The sequence below is a fragment of the Benincasa hispida genome, chromosome 11 (assembly GCF_009727055.1).
Source record: "Benincasa hispida cultivar B227 chromosome 11, ASM972705v1, whole genome shotgun sequence".
Classification (NCBI taxonomy): Eukaryota; Viridiplantae; Streptophyta; class Magnoliopsida; order Cucurbitales; family Cucurbitaceae; genus Benincasa; species Benincasa hispida.
The window spans coordinates 48,351,731-48,371,992 of NC_052359.1; the positions used below are offsets into that span (position 1 = coordinate 48,351,731).

The 20,262-nt window shown below is 37.3% G+C and overlaps 1 protein-coding gene across 2 annotated transcripts in view; it reads right to left on the bottom strand.

The window, feature by feature from the left end:
• Positions 1–20,262, bottom strand: part of LOC120090224 (ethanolamine-phosphate cytidylyltransferase) — a 55,268-nt gene that overhangs the window by 19,442 nt on the left and 15,564 nt on the right. For both annotated transcript variants that reach the window (XM_039047774.1, XM_039047775.1), the window contains exon 4: positions 13,311–13,382. In XM_039047774.1, coding sequence (XP_038903702.1) covers positions 13,311–13,382 — 72 coding nt within the window. The remainder of the gene's footprint in view (positions 1–13,310; positions 13,383–20,262) is intronic.

The following is a 20,262-nucleotide window of genomic DNA, read 5'->3' on the forward strand; positions in this document are numbered from 1 at the left end:
TATGATTTCAATGGTGAAAAAACTTCAGAAGCTAACAAGCAAAAAAGTTCAACTCATCCTCACCAACAAATCAAAGTTGATTTATGTTGATCCTTCAAAGCTCATAGTCAAGGGGAATATTATTTGGTCTGACAATCCTAATGACCTCAACATTCAAGTGACTAGTCCTTCACATTTCAAGATTTGCACACCAACAAAGATTGCCTCTTTCGAGGATGCGAAACAGCGAGCGTGGCAGTGGAAGAAGGCGATCGAGGGGCTTCAGAATTCGTGAATCGTTTGTGTTTGGTAACAATTTTTGTAAGAGTTTACATTTTAAAGAGGAAAAAAGAAAGTGAGGTTCATCAATAACTTAAATTTTCTAGGATTATTTATTTAGTGGAAGCTATTATAGTTGGAAGAAAATATCAGCTAATCCACACCCCTCATCAACCCCAAAAGAAGAAAGCTGGAAGAAAGAAGAAGAAAGAGTGATATTATTATATCATTGAATCATTTCTTTGGAATTGTATGTGCAGTTCTGCCTTTAGTCTTTATACATGGCCTGGGATTAATTCATGTATTGAAGATGCCTACCAGTCATCAATAGAATTTATTCGTCAATGAAATTTCCTATTATACCAAAAAACAAAAATGCAGAATAAACAATTTGCAACTCGGAAGGTTAAAAGAATAGATGAACCAACCTAAGCTTTCAAACAATAAGAACGATAATAAATCAAGTTTCAGTATGAGAGATGACACCCAATTTATACTTGTTTACCCAGTGTGGGCTACATCCAGTTCTTTGCTATCGATGCAGGTTCCACTAAAATAGTCAGAGAGAATAGTACAAGAGTTTACCATGTTCAAGAATGATCTCTCACTTTTCTCTCAAGAAAAAATGCTCACAAATCAATCTTAAAAGCTTACAAACTCTTCAATGAAAGAAAAATACTCACAGTGAACCACCACCACCCCCCCCCCCCCCCCGCCAAAAAAAACAAAAAAAAAAAAACCTCACGCTTTTCTTCTTCTTCGAATACACAGAACCACGGCTTGCTATTCCTCAATGCCAAAGAACTCAAGGCAGTGATGTAAAAAACTTTCTACTAATCTGCTTTCTATAGAAAAATCCACCGCCCATTTTTCTTCATAATAATAACCCACCTTCCATGAAGCCAATCACAAAGCTTTTAATCACAAGGTTTGCTTAAGGATTAAGTACAAAGAAAATAGACCTTTGTTTGAGCTTCAATTTTCTTAACATAAGGGATTGGAATGCAGATTTACTGAAGTACAAATCAAATCCCTCCAAAGACCAACAAATCATATCAATACCAATCCCCAGCTGAACCAAATTAAGTTTCTCAACCAAAGCCCCAACCATTTAGCTCCCTATCAAAAAGAGCTCTCCTCAGACCTAAAGCCACGCTTGGCTGTCAATATCCCAACAATAATAAAAAAAACAGAATTAAATAGAAAAGGCTCCCTTTTTATTAATAAAGACATAAAGGTCTTAAAACCATGAAAGGATACTCCTTACAATGCCTGAAATTCGGTTAATCAAGAAAAACAGATACAACCAAAATATAGTCTAACTAGCCAAACAGCACAAAATAGAAATATATGTGGAAAACTGCATAGTTTGTCAACAAAATAAGATTCAAGCAATGTCCCTAGCTGGTCTGTTGGAGCCGTTACCCATTCCCAATCAGATTTGGGAAGATATCTTCATGGGCCTCATTGAAGGGCTCCCACGGTCTTATGGGATTTAGTTCTAGTGGTGGTTGATAGATTGAGTAAGTATGCCCATTTAGCCCTCACTCATCCCTGCATGGCCAAAACTATTGCCACTCTGTTTATACGTGAAGTTGTACAACTCCATGGGATTCCGAGGTCTATTGTTTGTGATGGCAACAAAATTTTCATTACCACTTATGGATAGATCTCTTTAGACTGCAGGGAACCCACATCTGAAACAGAGCACTGTGTTCCATCCTTAAACAGAGACAATCTGAAGTTGTGCATAAATGCCTTGAAGCGTACTTGCAATGTTTCTGTGGAGAGAAGCCCAAGATGTAGCTTATCTGAAAATAAGACCATATCGGCAATAGTCCTTGGCACAGAAGAAATGAGAAATTGGCGCCAAAATTTTTGGTCTTTTGAAGTGTTAGCCAAATCTGGTACAGTGGCTTATTTGATTGACCTGCCCTCATCCGCACGTATCCATCCTGTCTTCCACGTTTCACAGTTGAAAAAGGCTCTGGGCGCAGGGGCATAAGTGCAGCAGGACCTTTCCTTGTTAACCGACAAGCTAGAATGGGCAAGGGAACCAAAGGAATTGAAAGCTACACATTGGAATGAAAGAATTGGAATGGGAATGCCCCATTTTGTGGAAAAGGCAACCAGAGTAGAGGTCACCTAGAAATCTTATGCTATGATTAACAATCAATTTCCCCAATTTCGCGTTGAGGATAGGGCATTTCTTCTCCATGGGGTTAGCCCTACAATACATGAGGTATACTCTAGGAGGGGCTAGAAGGGAATTTCGCCCTAGATAATGATTGGATGGAACACACGCTGCTGAACAAAGGGAAAGGAATGATGTTATATGTTTTGCTTTAGGGTGGAAGACATTATCTTGAATTTTGTTTAAGAACTTGTTGGTTCTTTAGGGGAGAGGAGCCAGGCCTCTCGAACGCACCGGAAATTATCTTCGACATTTTACCTTATTTTGCATTTCGCTATCGTTAGACTACATTTTGGTTATATTTGTTTTTCTTGCTTAATCAAATTTCAAGCATTGTAAGGAGTATTATTACAAACCGCTCTTTCAATGGAATTTGATTGGCCTAAACATCCTCCTAGAAGCGCACATTCTTCCATAATTCATCTTGGAACTTATGCCGGAAAAGGTAATTTTTAGCAATATCCAGCCAGGTCTATTTCCTTTCTCTTCTTAAGCTCGCTAGTTGACCACCCAAAAGGGAAATTCCATAAATATCAGAAAGAACTTACCTCCAAAAAAAAAAAAAAAAAAAAAAAATCAATAAAAAGTTTTGTTTCTTTTAAGGGGAAAAAAAAACCTTTGATCCCAATCAACAAGGTCTTTGACACATCAGTTTAAATCTTGAACATTCGTGTATCAGTTTACACCTTATTCAAATTTCATTTGAAAAACATTATGTGAGGCTTATAATTTGTATCAATTAAACTACTAAATTATCCTAAGATTGTTGAAAACATTGCCTAAAGGGTCAGTTCTTTACCATCGGGATGTTGCAACTTGTCTTGGGATATTTCCTTCAGAAGATTGTGAAAGATTATAAAATCCTTGAATTATCTGTGTCTGGAATAAATGGCAAACAACTTTGCCAAAATCATCTATTGTCTCTATACTCAACAGTTTTAGAGAGAATAACGATCTTATTCAATTAATCAGGCTGAAAATACATATATATAGGCAACTAAAAAACTCTAATCTAGGAGATATAAAATTACAATAAAGGACAACTAATTATAACTACAATATAAATACATATTATAACACTTCCCCTCAGGCTGGAGCAAATATGTCAATCATGCCCAACTTGTTGCCTAAATAGCTTATTCTTACTCTGTTTCCTGCTTTAACAAGGATATCTCACAATTGTTCTCCAGTCTTCACATATCCTGTAGATATCAACCCTTCTTGTATTTTCTCACGAATAAAATGACAGTCCACTTCAATATGTTTAGTTCGTTCATGAAATACTGGGTTGGCTGCAATATGGAGAACAACTTGATTATCACACCATAGTTTAACTGGCATAATAACACTGAAGGCCATCTTAGATAAAAGTTGATGTATCCACACTATTTCACACACAAATTGTGTCATAGCTCTATATTCTGACTCAGCACTCAAACGGGAAAGTACATTATGTTTCTTACTTTTCCACGACACCAAGTTTCCTCCTACAAAAACACAATATCCAGAGGTCGATCTCCTGTCTTCTCGAGATCCAGCCCAATCAGCATCTGAAAAACATTCAACCCTTGTATGACCATGATCTTTATATAAGATCCCACGTCCAGGTGCAACTTTTAGATAATATAGGATTTGTTCAACTGCAGCCTAATGATTCACAGTCGGGGAAAACATAAACTGACTCACAATACTCACAGAATAAGTAATGTTAGGTCGTCTCACTATTAAATAGTTCAACTTTCCAACTAATTTTCTATATCTCTCAAGATCTTTAAACAATTATCCTTCCTTAGGAAGTTGCAAATTTGGTATCATCGAAGTGCTACATGGTTTGACTCCTAGTTTACCTATCTCAAACAACAAATCAAGTACGTTTTTTCGTTGGGATAGGTAAATACCTTTCTTGCTTCTCATTACTTCAATACCAAGAAATACTTTAATGGCCCCAAATCTTTGGTATGAAATTGACTCTGAAAAAATGTCTTAAGAGAGGACATACGTGATACATCATTTCCAGTGATAACAATATCATCAACACATACAACAAGCAAAGTAATGTCACTGTCAGATCGTCAATAGGAAACAGAATGATCGGACATACTTTTCTTCATACCAAAACATTCGAGTGCTTGACTAAACTTACCAAACCATGCACGAGTACTTTGTTCCAGTCCATACAAAAATTTTCGAAGGCGACACACCTTGTCATTCTAAATCTGAGCAACAAACTTAGTGGTTGCTCCATATAGACTTCTTCTTGAAGATCACCATGAAGAAAAGCATTCTTAATGTCAAGTTGATGCAAAGGCCAATTGTGAGTAGCAACCATCGATGTAAATAGTCGAGTGGAAGTTGATTTAGCAACAGGAGAAAATATATCAGAATAATCAATCCCATAGAATTAGGCATAACCTTTGGCAACAAGACGAGCTTTCAACCGAGCCACTGTTCCCTCGAGATTGACCTTTATAGCGAATGCTCATTTAAACCCAAAAGCCTTCTTTCTAGCCGGATGCGAAACGAGATCCGAAGTACCATTATCATCCAAAGCATTCATCTCCTTAATCATTGTACTATGCCACTCAGGATGAGATAAAACTTCATTAACAGAGTTAGAGATAGAGGTGAAATCAAGAGATGTAATAAAGGAATAAGTGGGAGAAACTGGTTATACGAAACAAATGAAGAAATAGAGTAAGTACAATCGCGTTTACCTTTCAAAAAGCAATGGGAAAATCATCACTTGGTCCCAGATCAGATGTCGAAGAAGCCAGTGGTGGAGGACATGGGTCTCAAGGTGGTTGTGGAGGACGCCTGGAGTAGACTCGAGTAATTGGAGGGTCAAAAGGAAGACACATAGAGGACGGTGGAGGAGAGGATGATGTAGAAGATGTAATCTCATAGATAAAAAAAATCTCCATCCTCCCTCTGACATTGACTCAACGATGATGGACTAAAGGGTATATTTTCAAAAAATGTAACATCAGAAGATACAAGAAACCTGTTCAGAGTAGAACAATAACAACAATAACCCTTTTAAACACGTGGATAGCCTAAGAAAATGCATTTCAAAGATTTCGGATATAATTTGGTACGATTTGGACGAATATCCCAAACAAAACAAACACAACCAAAGATCTTAGAAGCAACAGGAAACAAAGATTTCGTGGAAAAAAGTACGATAAGGAATCTCTCCATTGAGGACAGAGGAGGGCATTCTATTAATCAAGAAGCAAGCAGTAGAAGCAGCACAGCCCAAAATTGCTTTGGAACATGCATTTAAAAGGATAAGGAGCAAGCTGTTTCGAGGAGGTGTCTATTCTTTCTTTCAACAACTCCATTTTGAGATGGAGTGTCTATGCAAGAGGAGTGATGAATGATGTTATGACCACATAAGTAAGATCCAAGTACATGAGAGAAATATTCACCAGCATTATCAGTTCGCAAGGTTTTGATAGACATTAAATTGATTACGAATCTCGGCATGAAAAGCACAAAAAGGAAACAATAACTCTGAACGATTTTTCATTAAGTATAACACCAAGTCACACGAGAATAATCATCAACAAAAGTAACAAAGTAACGAATACCTGTTTGGGGCACGACTGGACAAAGACCCCAAATATCATAATGGACTAACTCAAAAGGAGCACTAGCTCGTTTGTGAACTCTAGGACTAGAATTAAGACGATGAAATTTAGAAAACTGACACGAATCACAATTCAAAGACAATAAGGAATGAAATTCTGGATAAAGTTTCTTCAACACGAACAACGATGGATGACCCAAACGACAATGGACTTCAAATGGGGATGTAACTCCAGAGTAAGCCACAACTTTCGGTATCTGATGGTAAAAAATATAAATACCCCCCAACTCATGTCCTCTACCAATAATCTTCTTCGTCATACGATCCTGAAATAAGCAATAACCAGGAAAAACGTGATAAAACAATCAAGGTCACGAGTAAGCTGGCTAATAGAAATTAAATTAAAAGACAATTGAGGCAAATGTAATACAGAAGACAAAGAAAGTGTTGGAGTGAGAGAAATGGTGTCAGATCCAAGAACAGAAGAAGTTGATCCATCTACCAAAGTGACAAACAGAGATGAAACAAGAGACAAAGGCATAGAAAATAAGTTAGAATTACCTGTCATATGAGCAGTGGCACCAAAGTCTGTGACTTATTTGGTAGATGATGTAAGAAGACATTTCGTATTACCTGTCTCGGCAACGATGGCAATAGGATTTGATGAAGAAAATGCCTGCAATGATTCCTGGAATACTTGAAAATTAGCAAAGTCGTCAGCGGAGATGGTAACAGACTTCTCAGCCATATCATTGGTGGAAGCTATCTGAGCATGTTGAGATCGTTGAGTCTTATACAACAACTTTCGAAAATCACGTTTCATATGTCCTGGCTTACGACAATAGTGACAGACGATCTCCTGAGAATCTGATCTTCGACTATCATAGCTAGGCTGCTGAAAATTGTTAGTCATCCCTAAAGTACCACGGGAGTTATTATTATTCTTACTCATAAGAGCACCGTTAGATTGAGAAACAGGCGAACTGGATTGAGAACTCTCAATACGAAGAACATAACTGAAGGCTTCCTCTAATGACGAACTTCCAGAATAAAAAATAATCTATGTTTTAGCATTTCAAACTCAAGTAAAAGTCCATTAAAAAATATCATAACCACCATCTTTTCTTGTTGAGCTTGTTCAACTTTGATATCGGGACTAAACGACAATAGTAAAGCAAGTTCAGCAACTGCCTTCGTAAGTCTCATAAAGTAACTTGTAATAGATTTTGCTTTCTGTTTAGCTCGAAAGAATTGTACAGACATCAAACATTCTATGAACGTGTTCTTTTCTAGAGTATAGAAATTCTAAAAATTCTAAGAGTTCTTTCACAAAATCACAATGATCTTGACCAACCACCTCACTTTCAATAGAATTCTTAATTTGAAGATAAAGTCAAGTGTCATCACGAAGCCAAGCCTTTTCCTTTTCATCTTTTGGTGGCTCCTCAATCACATGATCATCCATATCTGTACTAACTAAATAAAATTGAATCGCTTGTCACCAATCATAGTAATCCAATCCATTTAACTTGTGTTTAGTTATCTTCGATGCTAGGGGAATTACATTAGATACTACCATATTCTTCTCTTCATCCATTATGAGCTAATAAATAGTTTGTGGATCTCATGAGTGGAAAGAACAAACCAGAATCGAAATCGAAGGTGAACCAAAAGAACAAAACAGCTCCAAATCGAACAAAACACCAACAAACCCTAAGCACAAAAAGGGTATTTTTTCCGAATAACTCACAATTGAGTAGATTTTAATGGAACCAAATGCAAAGAACAATCAGAAAAGATGAGTCAAGAAGAACCCAACTGACAAGAAGTGGTCCCATGTGCTCCCACGCGCTGGCGCGTGGCAACGAAGCAGAATTAGAGTGGTGGCGCGAGCTTCACGTGTGGATGTTTCTAGCGACTGACGACAGCAGACTTGATCAAACAGCGACGACGCTTCTCCTGGGATGGATGGTGTAGACAAACGGCCACTCAAACTTGATAAATCAACTCAAACCGTAACCTTGTGAGAAGCGTAAACCCTAACGAGCCATTGAACGAAAATTCTAAACCCTAGACTGCTTTGATACTATGTACTCAATAGTTTTAGAGAGAATAATGATATTATTCAATTAATCAGGCTGAAGATACATATATATATATATAGGCAACTAAGAAACCCTAATCTAGGAGATATAAAATTACAATGAAAGACAACTAATTATAATTAAAATATAAATACATATTATAACAATCTCTTCTTCTTCTTGGACTTCCTCTGTTTCAAAGCTTTCAAGATCATCACTGCTAGCACTTGCTATTGATTCTTCATCAGAATCTTTCTTTCTGGGGTGGGAAGTGCTTGGAAAGTTGCTCGAAATACCTCGCACAAATTGCACGTTTGAGCTTGGAATTTTAAACTTTGAATGAAGAAAGGAGCAAGATTGAGGAGTTGATTTAGCTAACCTTCCAGGTATAATATCGGGGATTTGAACCTTGACACAACATTCCTCAAACAAATCCGAGTTCACAATTGCAGACCAAGAGTTGACAAAAGAAGTTCTTTTTCTGGCAAAATGTTCTGGGAACAGCTTCAACAAATTTGCACGCTTCTTGGAGTCCAATAGGATTTTAGCGTGTGGGGAGGGGATTTTCAATTCTTTTTCAGCATGAATTGTTGGAGATTGGACCATTATCTGATGAGAACTACTGTCGATTGCATTTCCTGGAGAGAGAAAATTGTTGCAAGCATTTACTATCATTTCATTAATGGAGGATCTGTAGCTTCTTCTTTTGAAAGTTGAGCTTCATTGAAAGAGAATGCAAATGGAATCGAGGCATCTTCATGCACGAAACTAATATCCTCATATAGTAAAGCAACTGAAACAACTTCATTGTTGGCGTCAAAGTCCCTTCGAGTATCTTTCGAATGAATATCAAGGGTCATATTTTGCAAATCTAGATTCGCACCAATTAATGGAACATTAGATCGTCTACATTCATGTGGCCCTGAAGTCAGACTGCCACCTACATTCTCTCTCCATAGTAATTTCGACTCCGTGTTCACATCAAACCTCATTATTTTCTTGTTTGTCTTCTCCTTCAGCTACGGTGGGGAACCAGAGTCGAGGGTCGTGGGGAACCAAAGTCAGGGGAAGGCAAGCCTCTAATGAGTTCTGCATCGTGAACTTCCCCCTTTAAGTTGGAAACAGATGGGCTTCTTGAAAAATTTGATGGACTTCAAGATGGCAAAAGCAAAGCCAACTCAAGACTTAATGAATTAAATCCAATCCTTCATCCTGCATAACTTGATTCAAGTGAACAATATCCATTGGAATAGTAAAATCTTTAATGAATAATGCACCTTTGACCTTATTAGGAGGATCAATTAACTCGACGTCTCTAAAATTCAAATAAATGTTTCCCTACTTCTCATCGTAATCTCTATAGTTGATGGCATAAATCCACATAGTTCTTTCTTGATTTGAATTTTAGCTACAGAGACATTAATCTGTTGCTATATTTTCCAAACCTCCAAAGTAAGCTCCAATGGCTTCAACCGTTTTGCCTGCACCAATAATCTAATGGGAGATTTTTTATTTAAATCCAACCTCCATATCCTTTCAGAAATAACAGTCAACTATGCATGAATTTATTCCATTTCTCAAACTTCTGGTGGAACAAACCACATTTGCCATTTGCCTGGTCCTTTAATCATATCCTCCAAAACTCCTTGGTCCAATTTTGTTAAAGCGTTTTCCGCAAACAGATGGTTGACAATGACATTGGTTTGGAAGTAAACTTTTAACATTTTAGCTATCTCTGACAAGTCATTGCACTCAAATAGTCTTGAAACTATCCATAAATGGTTCAAATCTTCTTTGAAAACGTCAGAGTTATTTTGCACCCAAAATCGATCCTTGCTCTATTTATCGGGACAGAGGCTTGCAACAGGCTAGAGTTGGCTTCGGAATCCATACCCTGTTTCTTCCTTGGAAGAATAGGGTTCTTTCAAGCATTCTTTTGCTTCACAATATCTAGATAATTGGATCCTTGTTTCAACAAATCATAGTATGTTGGCTCCCTCCTCGATTTAATTGGCTTGACTAATGCTTCAAAAGTCTTCGGAAACACCATGAGCATTCCAGCAAAGGAATACCAACCTTGTTAGTGAATCTCCCGAAGGGACATGAATAAAATATCGACCCCCTAAAGTTGGTCAAACTACACATCTCATGGTCCATCTCAAGGATGCGCAGAACTTTGACAACTTTGTTACACCTGAGCCATCACGACCATTCCCCATAAAGAAGCATGGAACAGAACCCTAAACCAATTCGGATATACTTTCCACAAACTAAGGTGAGACTTGGAAAGAAGAAGAAGCTTGCTGACTTCTATATCTTCCACGAGAAACATAGAAGAATCATGCCATATGCAAAAAAAGGACCCATTCGCTTTACAACGTTTCATTTGCATGATAAGGACTGATCAGAATCTGAGACAATAGGAGAAAGTGTGGTGGATACGATGGTTGGAATGAGTGTAGAAGAATATAACAGTAATTGGAGCTACTGATCGAAGGAAAAGATGAAAGAGAAGGGGGGAGAATAGAGCACATTTACCTTTGTTCTTGATGTAAACTTCTTACTTTTAGAAATATTTCTTTATATGTTGGGGAGTGTTAGAGTGTTGATCTAACATTTAATTTACCTTCACCCATCAACTTAAGCTTTTTGGTCAATCAATTATTTAATTTAAGCTTTTGGGTCAATCAATTATTTAACATGGTAGCAAAGCAGGTTCAAACCCCTATAATGTCATTTCCTCCCCAATAAATATTGATTTCTACTTGTTAAGTCTTCTACAAATTTTCAATCTCACAAGTGAGAGGGAGTGTTAACATGTTGATATAATTATGTTTACCATAACCCATCAACTTAAGTTTTTCAGTCAATCAATTATAGTTTAACAGGGAACATACAAAATAAGACCAAGGAGATAAGACACCATGCACTACCAAGGGAGGGAGTTACGAAAAAACTCCAATCAAGGTAATCGAGTGTTGGAGCTAATCATAATTGTCCATAACTTCAATGAGAGGTGTTTTTCCCCAAACAATTCTACCTTCATCCACTATTTTTTAGGCGACCCCAAGCACACGCTTAAGGCGAGAGGCGAGGCGCCCAAGGGCCTGTGTGCCTAGTACGTAGCTGGGGCGAGCAATTTCAATAAGGCGCTCGCCTAGTGGTGCCTTACAGCGCCTTGCACCTTGGCCAAGGCGTGTGCCTGGGTGATATTTAGTGTCTTTTTTTTTCTTAACATAATACAATGTTACAACCTAAAGCCCACTATAGCCATGCAACCTACTACTATACAGCCGTCTATGATCATGCAAAAATTAAAAAAAGGAAAACGTGTGACTCTTCCAATTCTCCTCATTTACGTTAGCTATTTTCTGGAAATTTTAAATCTTCCTTCTCATCGTAAGTTTCTGAGGGACTTCCAAGAATAAGGAAAAACTTTTCAGTTCTTCAACTTCTTCAATTCTTCTTGATCTTGGGATGGTGTTGAATTTGACGTTTGATCATGTTTTGAACTTTTATTTTTAGAGTTTTATTCATTTTTATTTATTAGATTACTATTATTAATCTTTGAGGCTTTGACATTTGTATATAAACTTATGTTCTTCTTCTACCTATATTATATATTTATTTATTTAATCATTGTACTTCGCTTCGGTCGGGCGTCGCCTTTTTGTTGCCTCTCGTCTAGAGGCGATCAAGGGACTTTTCGCCTTGAGGCGCGCCTTGCGCTTTGAAAACACTGCCTTCATCTAACCACCATGCCGACAACGATTGTGAAAGTAAAACGATCATCATGAGGGCCACATCACATGGAGCCAAGTTTCTAGCAAAAGAAGCCCCAACTTATTTTATCTAAGTCAATGGATACTCAAATGCCCGATTAAATCTCACTCTTAATATAGGCCATATAGATTTAAAGGTGAGATAACTTGAGATGTTCTATATTTGCAACCTGACATGTGTATTTAGGCTTCCATAATCAGTATACATAATAGGAATTTTAGAGGGATGGATAGGGACCCCACAAAGTTCATCTTGTTGTATTCTTTGTCAGAAGGCAGAGGAAGATCTGGATCATATCCTTGAGCGTTGTGAGCTTGCAATGTTTGTTTGGTAGTTATTTTTCAAACGTTTGGCTCTTTGTTCACTTATTAGAGGGGTATTGGTGGTATGATCGACCTCCTCCATCTGCCTTGTGGGCAGAAAGGTCGCTTTCTTTAGCTCGCCATGGGGTGTGAGATTTTACGGACTTTGTGGGTGAGCGGAATAATATGACTTTCAGAAGGGTGGATAGAGACCCTGGTGAAGTTTGGTTCGTTGTTCATTTTCATGTTTCGTTGTGGGCTTCAATTTTGAAGGTCTTTTGTAACTATTCTATAGGTCTTATTTTGCATAGTTGGAGTCCCTTCCTATAGAGGGATGTCCATTTGTGGACTTAGTTTTTTGTTCGCCCGTGTATTCTTTCATTTTTTCTCAATGAAAGTTGTTCCTATCAAAAAAATCAGTATACAAAATCTCACTTGTTTGGGGCTCTTAATTCTAAACTATATAAGTAAGAGATTGATGTAGTTGATATATTAAGTTGAGGGTCTTTTGTATTGTCTGTTATTGAAGACTTGAAGTTGGCTACATAAACCCAACTTGTTCCGTTTCTGCTTGTTTAGCACGGGCCTTTGGGTTAGTTTAAAACATGTCCAGCAAGTTGCAGGTTGCTCTTGAGTAAGCCTTTGTAATCTCGGCTACTCTGTTTTGCAAGGGATAATTGGCATTTGAATAAAATTCCTCTTAATTTTACACTAGAGATTCTCTAATTTAGGCATCTGAGGCATTGAGGGAAGTGAATTTCCAAGGGGGAAAAATAATTCATGTATCAAGGATCAATTAGATACTTTAAAACTTCATAAACATATTAGACACAATTGAAAATTCAAAAATCTATTAAAAACATTTAAAAACTTTAGGAATCTATTAGACACAACTTTAAAACTTTAGAGACTAGACTTGTAATTTAAACCAAAAACAAAAACCACCCAAAAAGATTTTCATTCATAAGGAGGGGAAGAAAACCAAACAACAAAAACCACCCAAAAAGATTTTCATTCATAAGAAGGGGAAGAATTCCAAGCAAAAGAAATTACTAATAGTCAAATATCCATGAACATTCAAAATATGAATCAATATTTACCTCCACGTGTCCAGCATGGAAAAGATCAAATGCACCATCAATATAAATGATGCGAGCATCTGGTCCTGGACCCTGCAACCATAAGCAAGGGCATACAGTAATTTTTTTTTTCTTTAAAAGGAAACCAGTCTCTTCATTGGATTGATGAAATGAGACTAATGCTCAAATTATAATATATAGATACAAAGAGCAAAAGCAAAACCGGGGATCAGTAGATGCACCAGGGAATCTCAACTAGGTTGACATCCCCTTAGCATCCTCATCTTGTCCATACACCATTGAACAAAATCATTCCATCATCAAAGGAAAATAAAAGGAACAAAGCATACCATGCAGCGTCATTACATTGCAAATACAAAATTTAAGGTGGAAAAATAAATGCATGCCAATTTAAACAAAGGTCTTGAATGCCAAAGTCTTCAAAAGGCTTGAAGAGAGTGCACCAAGAGGAAAATTTCTACAGTAATATTTATCTTACCCTTTTGATGAGAGATTTTATAATATATTGCAAACAAAAAAATCATGCAAGGAGAGGGGAGCTAAAAAATTGAAACAAATAAACAAAGAATTCTTCCCATGATTGTACAAGGTATATAGGATTGAAGTAATAGAACTGAAACAAATCAGAATCAATGAGGCCCATATTTTTCTTCTGTGTAGAAACCAAAACTTACTTAAGCACTTAGGAGTGATTTCTTAAAATCCTGACAACTTTGTTGTAACTATAAATGAAACCTTATTAATATGAAGGAAAATCTTTCAGACCTCATTGATTTTAACAAAAACCGAATGATAACAAAACAATCACAAAAATGCATATATATATGTGCCCCATTTAAGTACATCTATAGCACACAATATTTTAATTTTAAGCTATTGAAGGATAGTTACTTGCTGCTTGCTTACTCAAGACCTTGTTTTCTCTCCATTTCAGGCCTGTCCTTATATTTCGGGTGTTTCCTAGGGTTGGTTATTCAGTCTTAATTCCTTGTTATCTCACTCCACTGCACTTCACATACAGGGTTACTAAAGTTTGTTTAATTGTTTCTCAATTGTGGCACCCCGATGTAGCCTATGAGTGATTAAAGACAGTTCAAGAATCAAACAAGAACTTTATTAGCAATCAAAAATGTGTCAAATACATGAGAGGATCTCCCTATTTATAAGAGTTCTTTTAAAAAAATAAATAAATAAGAAACAATTACATTGATTGAATGAAATATCCAAAAGGGGCCATTCATAGGGAATACAAAAGATGTTTTCAATTTGCAATGAAGAGACTTGGGCGAGAGTAGTACTAAGTTGGGTGACCACTTGGGAAGTCCTTGTGTTGCACCCCTTTAAAAAGCAAACCAGCCCATAATAAAAAGCTCTCTCCTTTCTCCTCTCCTCCTTCTTACCTCTTCTTTCCAACCACTCTCCGGCATATCTCTCTCTCCCCTACCATCATTTTCCTCCTCTGGAGATTTACTCCTATTTGTGCCACTCCATGGAAGTTGAAAGTTGCAAAGTGAATGGATATTTCTTTTGTATTTGGTTCAAATCTGACCGATTCTTCATTGAGGATATGGAAGATCATAAGGTTCTTCCCCTCTCAAGGTCGCAACTGAGTTGGTTTGTGGAGCAAGCCTCAAAGCTTTAATTAAGTCCGAGTAAACTTGCTTTCCTCAACAATGGCAGAGTGTGATGGAATCACAAGGCTATCCAAGTTCATGGATTTTTCCGGTTGGGTTTTGAGATTTGTTGTCTGGCCTTATACTGGAGGTTGCTTTTGTATTCATGTTCCAGAAGGTCCTAAGCAGAAAGGATGGCGTTCATTCATTGAAATGCTTAAAAGTTCTAAAAAAACATGAGGAGGTACGTCAATTATCAAAGGAGCCTTTAACAGCCCTTGCTCATTCCACCAAAGTTATACCAGAGCCAAATTCCCAAAGAAAACAAGGAACAAGTTTCGCGGACGTGGTAAAAGGAAAAGGAGGTATCAAGTTCTTTGCCCCAGAATCATCAATTAAGAGCAATAACAAGCAGATGTAGTCCCCAGTTCCGCAGATGGTAAAACAGAGCAAAAAGACCTTTTGGGTTCAGAAGAATTATGATGTTTTCAAGGAGGATTTCAATAACTTATGGATCATGTCGAGGCTTTTTGTGTTCAATGAATGGAAGGAGATAGCAAAAGTATTGAAAGAGACCTTTCATTCTAGTGTCATTATCAATCCCCTGTTTGCAGATAAAGCCTTAATCAAAGTTGACCAAGGAGATCTGGAAGAGCTGATTGAAGATCCGAGTAAATGGCAGTTAATTGGTCCTTACCACTTACTTTTTGAAAAATGGAATAAGACGACATGGTAGACCTTCAGTTATGAAAGGATTTGGGGGCTGGATATCAATAAAAAATCTTCCACTGGATTATTGGTGTAGAAGCACGTTTGAAGTAATTGGAGCTTACTTTGGAGGTCTCGAATGCATAGCAGCTGAAGCTCTTAATCTCACAAATTGTGCTGAAGCAAAAATCCTAGTTAGAAGAAACCTATGTGGTTTCATGCCCGTAACCATAGAAATTAAGGATGAAACTCGCGACAATATCTTTTTGAATTTTGGTGATATAGAGTGTGGATATTCCCACAATAATTCAAGCTGATTTAATTGTTAATAATTTTTCCAATCCAATAGATTTAGTTCGTCTGAATCAAGTTATGAAGGATGAAGGTATTGCTTCTGATGTTTTGGAACCAGATTGGTCTTTCCTCATATCCACTCAGTCCAAACTGGAGTACTCAAGAAACCCTTATTCATTCCCAAAGAAGGCTCCCCTACAGACGATGCAGAAGAGAGGCATCCTTCATCAATGGTTGGCGCAAACTCATCAGAGGAAAGTGAAAGATCACTTTTAATGAGGAAAGAGAAAAAAGCAGGCGTTCCGGTTTTCAATGGTCGTCCTTCATTGGTACTCGAAAACTCTAAGAAGGTATAAACTACTTCAGCACAAAACGTTTAGAGGTCCCACTCTTCTCAAGACGATGTTGCATTAAATAACAATTTGGATGCTAAAGTTGAAAAGTCTTTATCCTTTCAAAAGATTTCTGCAAACCTGAAAACCTCCCCGTCAACTTAGAAGTCCTTGGAAAGCCGAGAATTTGAAGCTCCCTCAATTACCAAGAGGTGTTTGCATCATCAAGCCATTCCCCAAGCACTTTGCACGAAGGCGAAGATCTCATATCAAATCATGGTCCTTTATCGCAAACTTGGATCTTCTCGAGGATTGTTGTGTTAGACTTCAACTCCCATTTAGCAATCCAGAAAGGTTAGTAAATAATAATTCTAAATGTTATTCTTATGTTCATTTAGTTAACAAAGCATCAGTCCCAAATATTCCTCTCGTGCAAGGTACGCCAACCAATGAGTCTTACATTTCAAGAAGTCTATCACAAGAATTCGATGAACAATCAGTTGCAAGTGTGAGCAGTGAGGAATTTGAGAAAGAAGATCATGAAGATGAACACAAGACAAATGAAGATCTAGTTGGAGTTGACTTGACATTGGATCTTCTATTTCAAGAAGAAGAAGATCAAGGGTTAGAAAAGGTTGAAGATTCTACTCCTTCCCCTCTCAACAATACAGACATTCCTTAGGAACTGCACTCATGCATTTTTGGTAGACTGTGACATTACCCTTGGATAAGCAGGGGTTGTACGTTGTTTGCTCCAGTAAAGTCATTTGAAGTATGTGGGTCACATGAAGATCATCTTGTGGAATATCAGGAGGCTTGGCAATAAACCAAAAAGATTAGCAATTAAAAGATTCTTGGAAAGAATTAATCCGAACCTTGTACTCATTCAAGAAACAAAGAGAGACAGATTTGATTTACCATTCATAAAAAGCATCTGGAGTTCAAAGGACGTGGGTGGGCCTTTGTGGGGGCTTTAGGTAGGTTAGGAGGCATTCTGACAATGGGGATGAAGGTAAAATATCAGTTTCAGATGTATATAAAGCTGAATTCTCTTTAACTATAAAATGTCAAACAGTTTGTAAGAAAATGTGTTGGATAACAAACGTGTACGGTCCAAATATCTATAGAGAAAGAGAAAGACTTTGGATTAAATTGTCTTCCTTAGTTGAACGTTGTGAAGATCCATGGAGCCTTGGGGGAATTTAATTGCATCAGACGAAGGCATGAGAGATTTCCAATGGGAAGAGCAACAGGAGAAACCAGACAGTTTAACAACTTCATCAGTGAATCTAATTTGTTTGAACTTCCTCTGTCCAATAGTAGATATATATGGTCAAGAGAAGGTGAAGTGGTGTCAAGATCTCTCATTGATAGATTCTTTATTTCTAATAATTGGGATGAGATCTTTGTGGATTCGAGAGTATCGAGGCAAGTACGTATAATTTCATATCACTTCCCCCTTTTGTTTGAAGCTGGGGCTTTTGAATGGGGGCCATCTCCATTTAAATTTTGTAATAGCTGGCTGATTAATAAGGAGTGATGTCGGGTGATTGAAAGATCTTTGGAAGTAGTGGGACAGCAAGGGTGGGCTGGGTTTATTTTCTCTGCCAGACTAAGAGGACTAAAACAGTCCCTAAAAAGATGGATAGCAGATTATGAGAAAAACCAGAAAATTAAGGAAGATTCTTTATTATAAGAAATTAAAAGAAGAGACCTACAAGCTGAATGTTATGAGGATTTCTCAGTGGAAGAAGAAGTTAGAATTTCTCTGAAGGCAGACCTGATAACTTTATATCAATCAGAGGAAAGAAATCTCATTCAAAAGAGCAAGTTGAAGTGGATAAATTTGGGAGATGAGAATACAGCCTTTTTTCACCATTTCCTTGCAGCCAAAAAGAGAGAGTTTAATTTCAGAACTAATTAATGAACAAGGAATTCCAACCAAGTCCTTCAGAGAAATAGAAGAAATTATTTTCGGGTATTATTCCAATCTCAAAATGTTTGGGTACTCACTCTATACCCTTGAATTTGGACTGGCCAAGAGTTTCTATCGAGCAAAATAGTCAATTGGTGACCAGATTTAGTCCACCAGAAATTAAAAGTGCAATCAATGCACTGGGAAAGAATAAATCACCAGGTCCAGATGCCTTTACCATTGAATTCATCCTTTTTTTTTTTTTTTTTTGAAAAAGAAACGGCCTTTATTAATCAATATAATTAGTACAAGAGATGAGTACTTTGATAATAAAGGCAAATACAAGGAAATCAATCAGGAAACCAAAGGATCAGTAGGTGCACCTGAGTATCTCAACTAGATTGACACCCCCATAGCACTCTCATCATATCCAATAAATTGAGAATGTCAACAAAGGCTAAAATAAGAGTAGTCTAATAAAGCAATACAATTTGAATGTTGCAACCAAACAAAATATAGAGCTAGGCTATAGAAATCTAAATTACATCAAGAAGCTAACACAAATAAGAGTACTAAAGAAAGCGAAGCTGCTGTCTCTATTTCTGATGCTTCGATTAATCTTCCAATTGACAAAAAGATTGCCAATTTAAACTTATGTCTTGCAAGGAGTAGGCTTCAAAGCAATTAGAAATGGAGCACCAAAGCGAGGCATTGAGCTTTGCTGCCTCAAAGCAATTATACCAAGGAGTTTCAATCCCATTGAATATTCTTTTATTTCTTTCAAACCAGATTTCAACCAGCATTGCTTTTACTCCATTAGTACATAGTAAATTGGAGTATTTCTTCGGAATAGGACCTGAAAGTAGCTGATGAACATTGCATCTAAAGGAAAAATCAAAGACCCAAGAAGTGTTGAAGCACTTAAGGAATTTCATCCAGCAGCTGAAGGCAAAACAGCAGTCAAAAAATAAATGTTGGAGGTCTTCTTCGGCTGATTTACAAAGGACATACCAATTGGGGGAAATAGAAAAACAAGGCAGCTTTTTTTGCAGCACCGATGAACAATTTAGGGTTCCAAATAGCATTATCCAAACAGTTATATTAACCCTTCGAGGGCTGTTAGACTTCCATAGACTCTTGTGAAGGCTGGTTGATAATGGGGTGGTCTCGGAAAGATGGTTAAACAGGGGTTTTACTAAAAAAGAGCCATGTTTTTCAAGGGACCAAATGCGAATGTCTTCCTTATTGGATATTCTTTGCCTCAGCCAATAATGCTAGTAAGGCTTGGAACTCTAAAATCTCATCATCTTTTAGGTCTCTTCTGAAGTTTAGAGTCCAAGAAGAGGTGTGATAGTCCCAATATTGTGATAACGAACCATTTGGAAGCAATGTTAGTCTGAAAAGGGAAGGAAATCTGTCTTTTAACTGAAAAGAGTCCAGCCAAGGGTCATGCCAAAATGCAATTCTGGTTCCATTCCCTTCTTTAAAGACTGCCAACTTCTCAATAATCAACCAAGATCTTGAAATACTTATCCAAGGGCTTCGAAGACTACAATGAACCTTGCTGGAAATATGCCAACCAAAAAGACTGCTACCATGTATACTCAAAATAACTTGGCTCCAAAGGGAAGGTTGCTCTTTTAGGAATCTCCAACCCCATTTGGCTAATAAGGCCATATTTTTAGCTTTTAAACCTCCAATTCCGAGTCCCCCATCAGCTTGATTCTTAGAAACTAGCTCCCATTTTGCTAGATGATTTATCTTTCCCCCTTTAAAACCTTCCCAAAAGAAGTTTCTGATGATTTTTTCAATGGTTGAAATCACTTTTTTAGGCATCAAGAAGGAGGACATATAGTAAGTTGGGAGGTTGGCAAGGACTGAGTTGCATAAGGTAGCTCTTCCCCCTCTTGATAAGTTGTATCTTCTCCACTTGTCAAGTTTTTTGTGAACTTTATCAATGACCGGTTGCCAAAACAATAATTTCTTTGGGTGCCCCTAAGAGGAAGGCCTATATATATGAAAGGTAGGTGTGTTAATTGGCAACACAGTCTTGAAGCCACTGCCCTTAACATAGAATCTTCAATATTTAT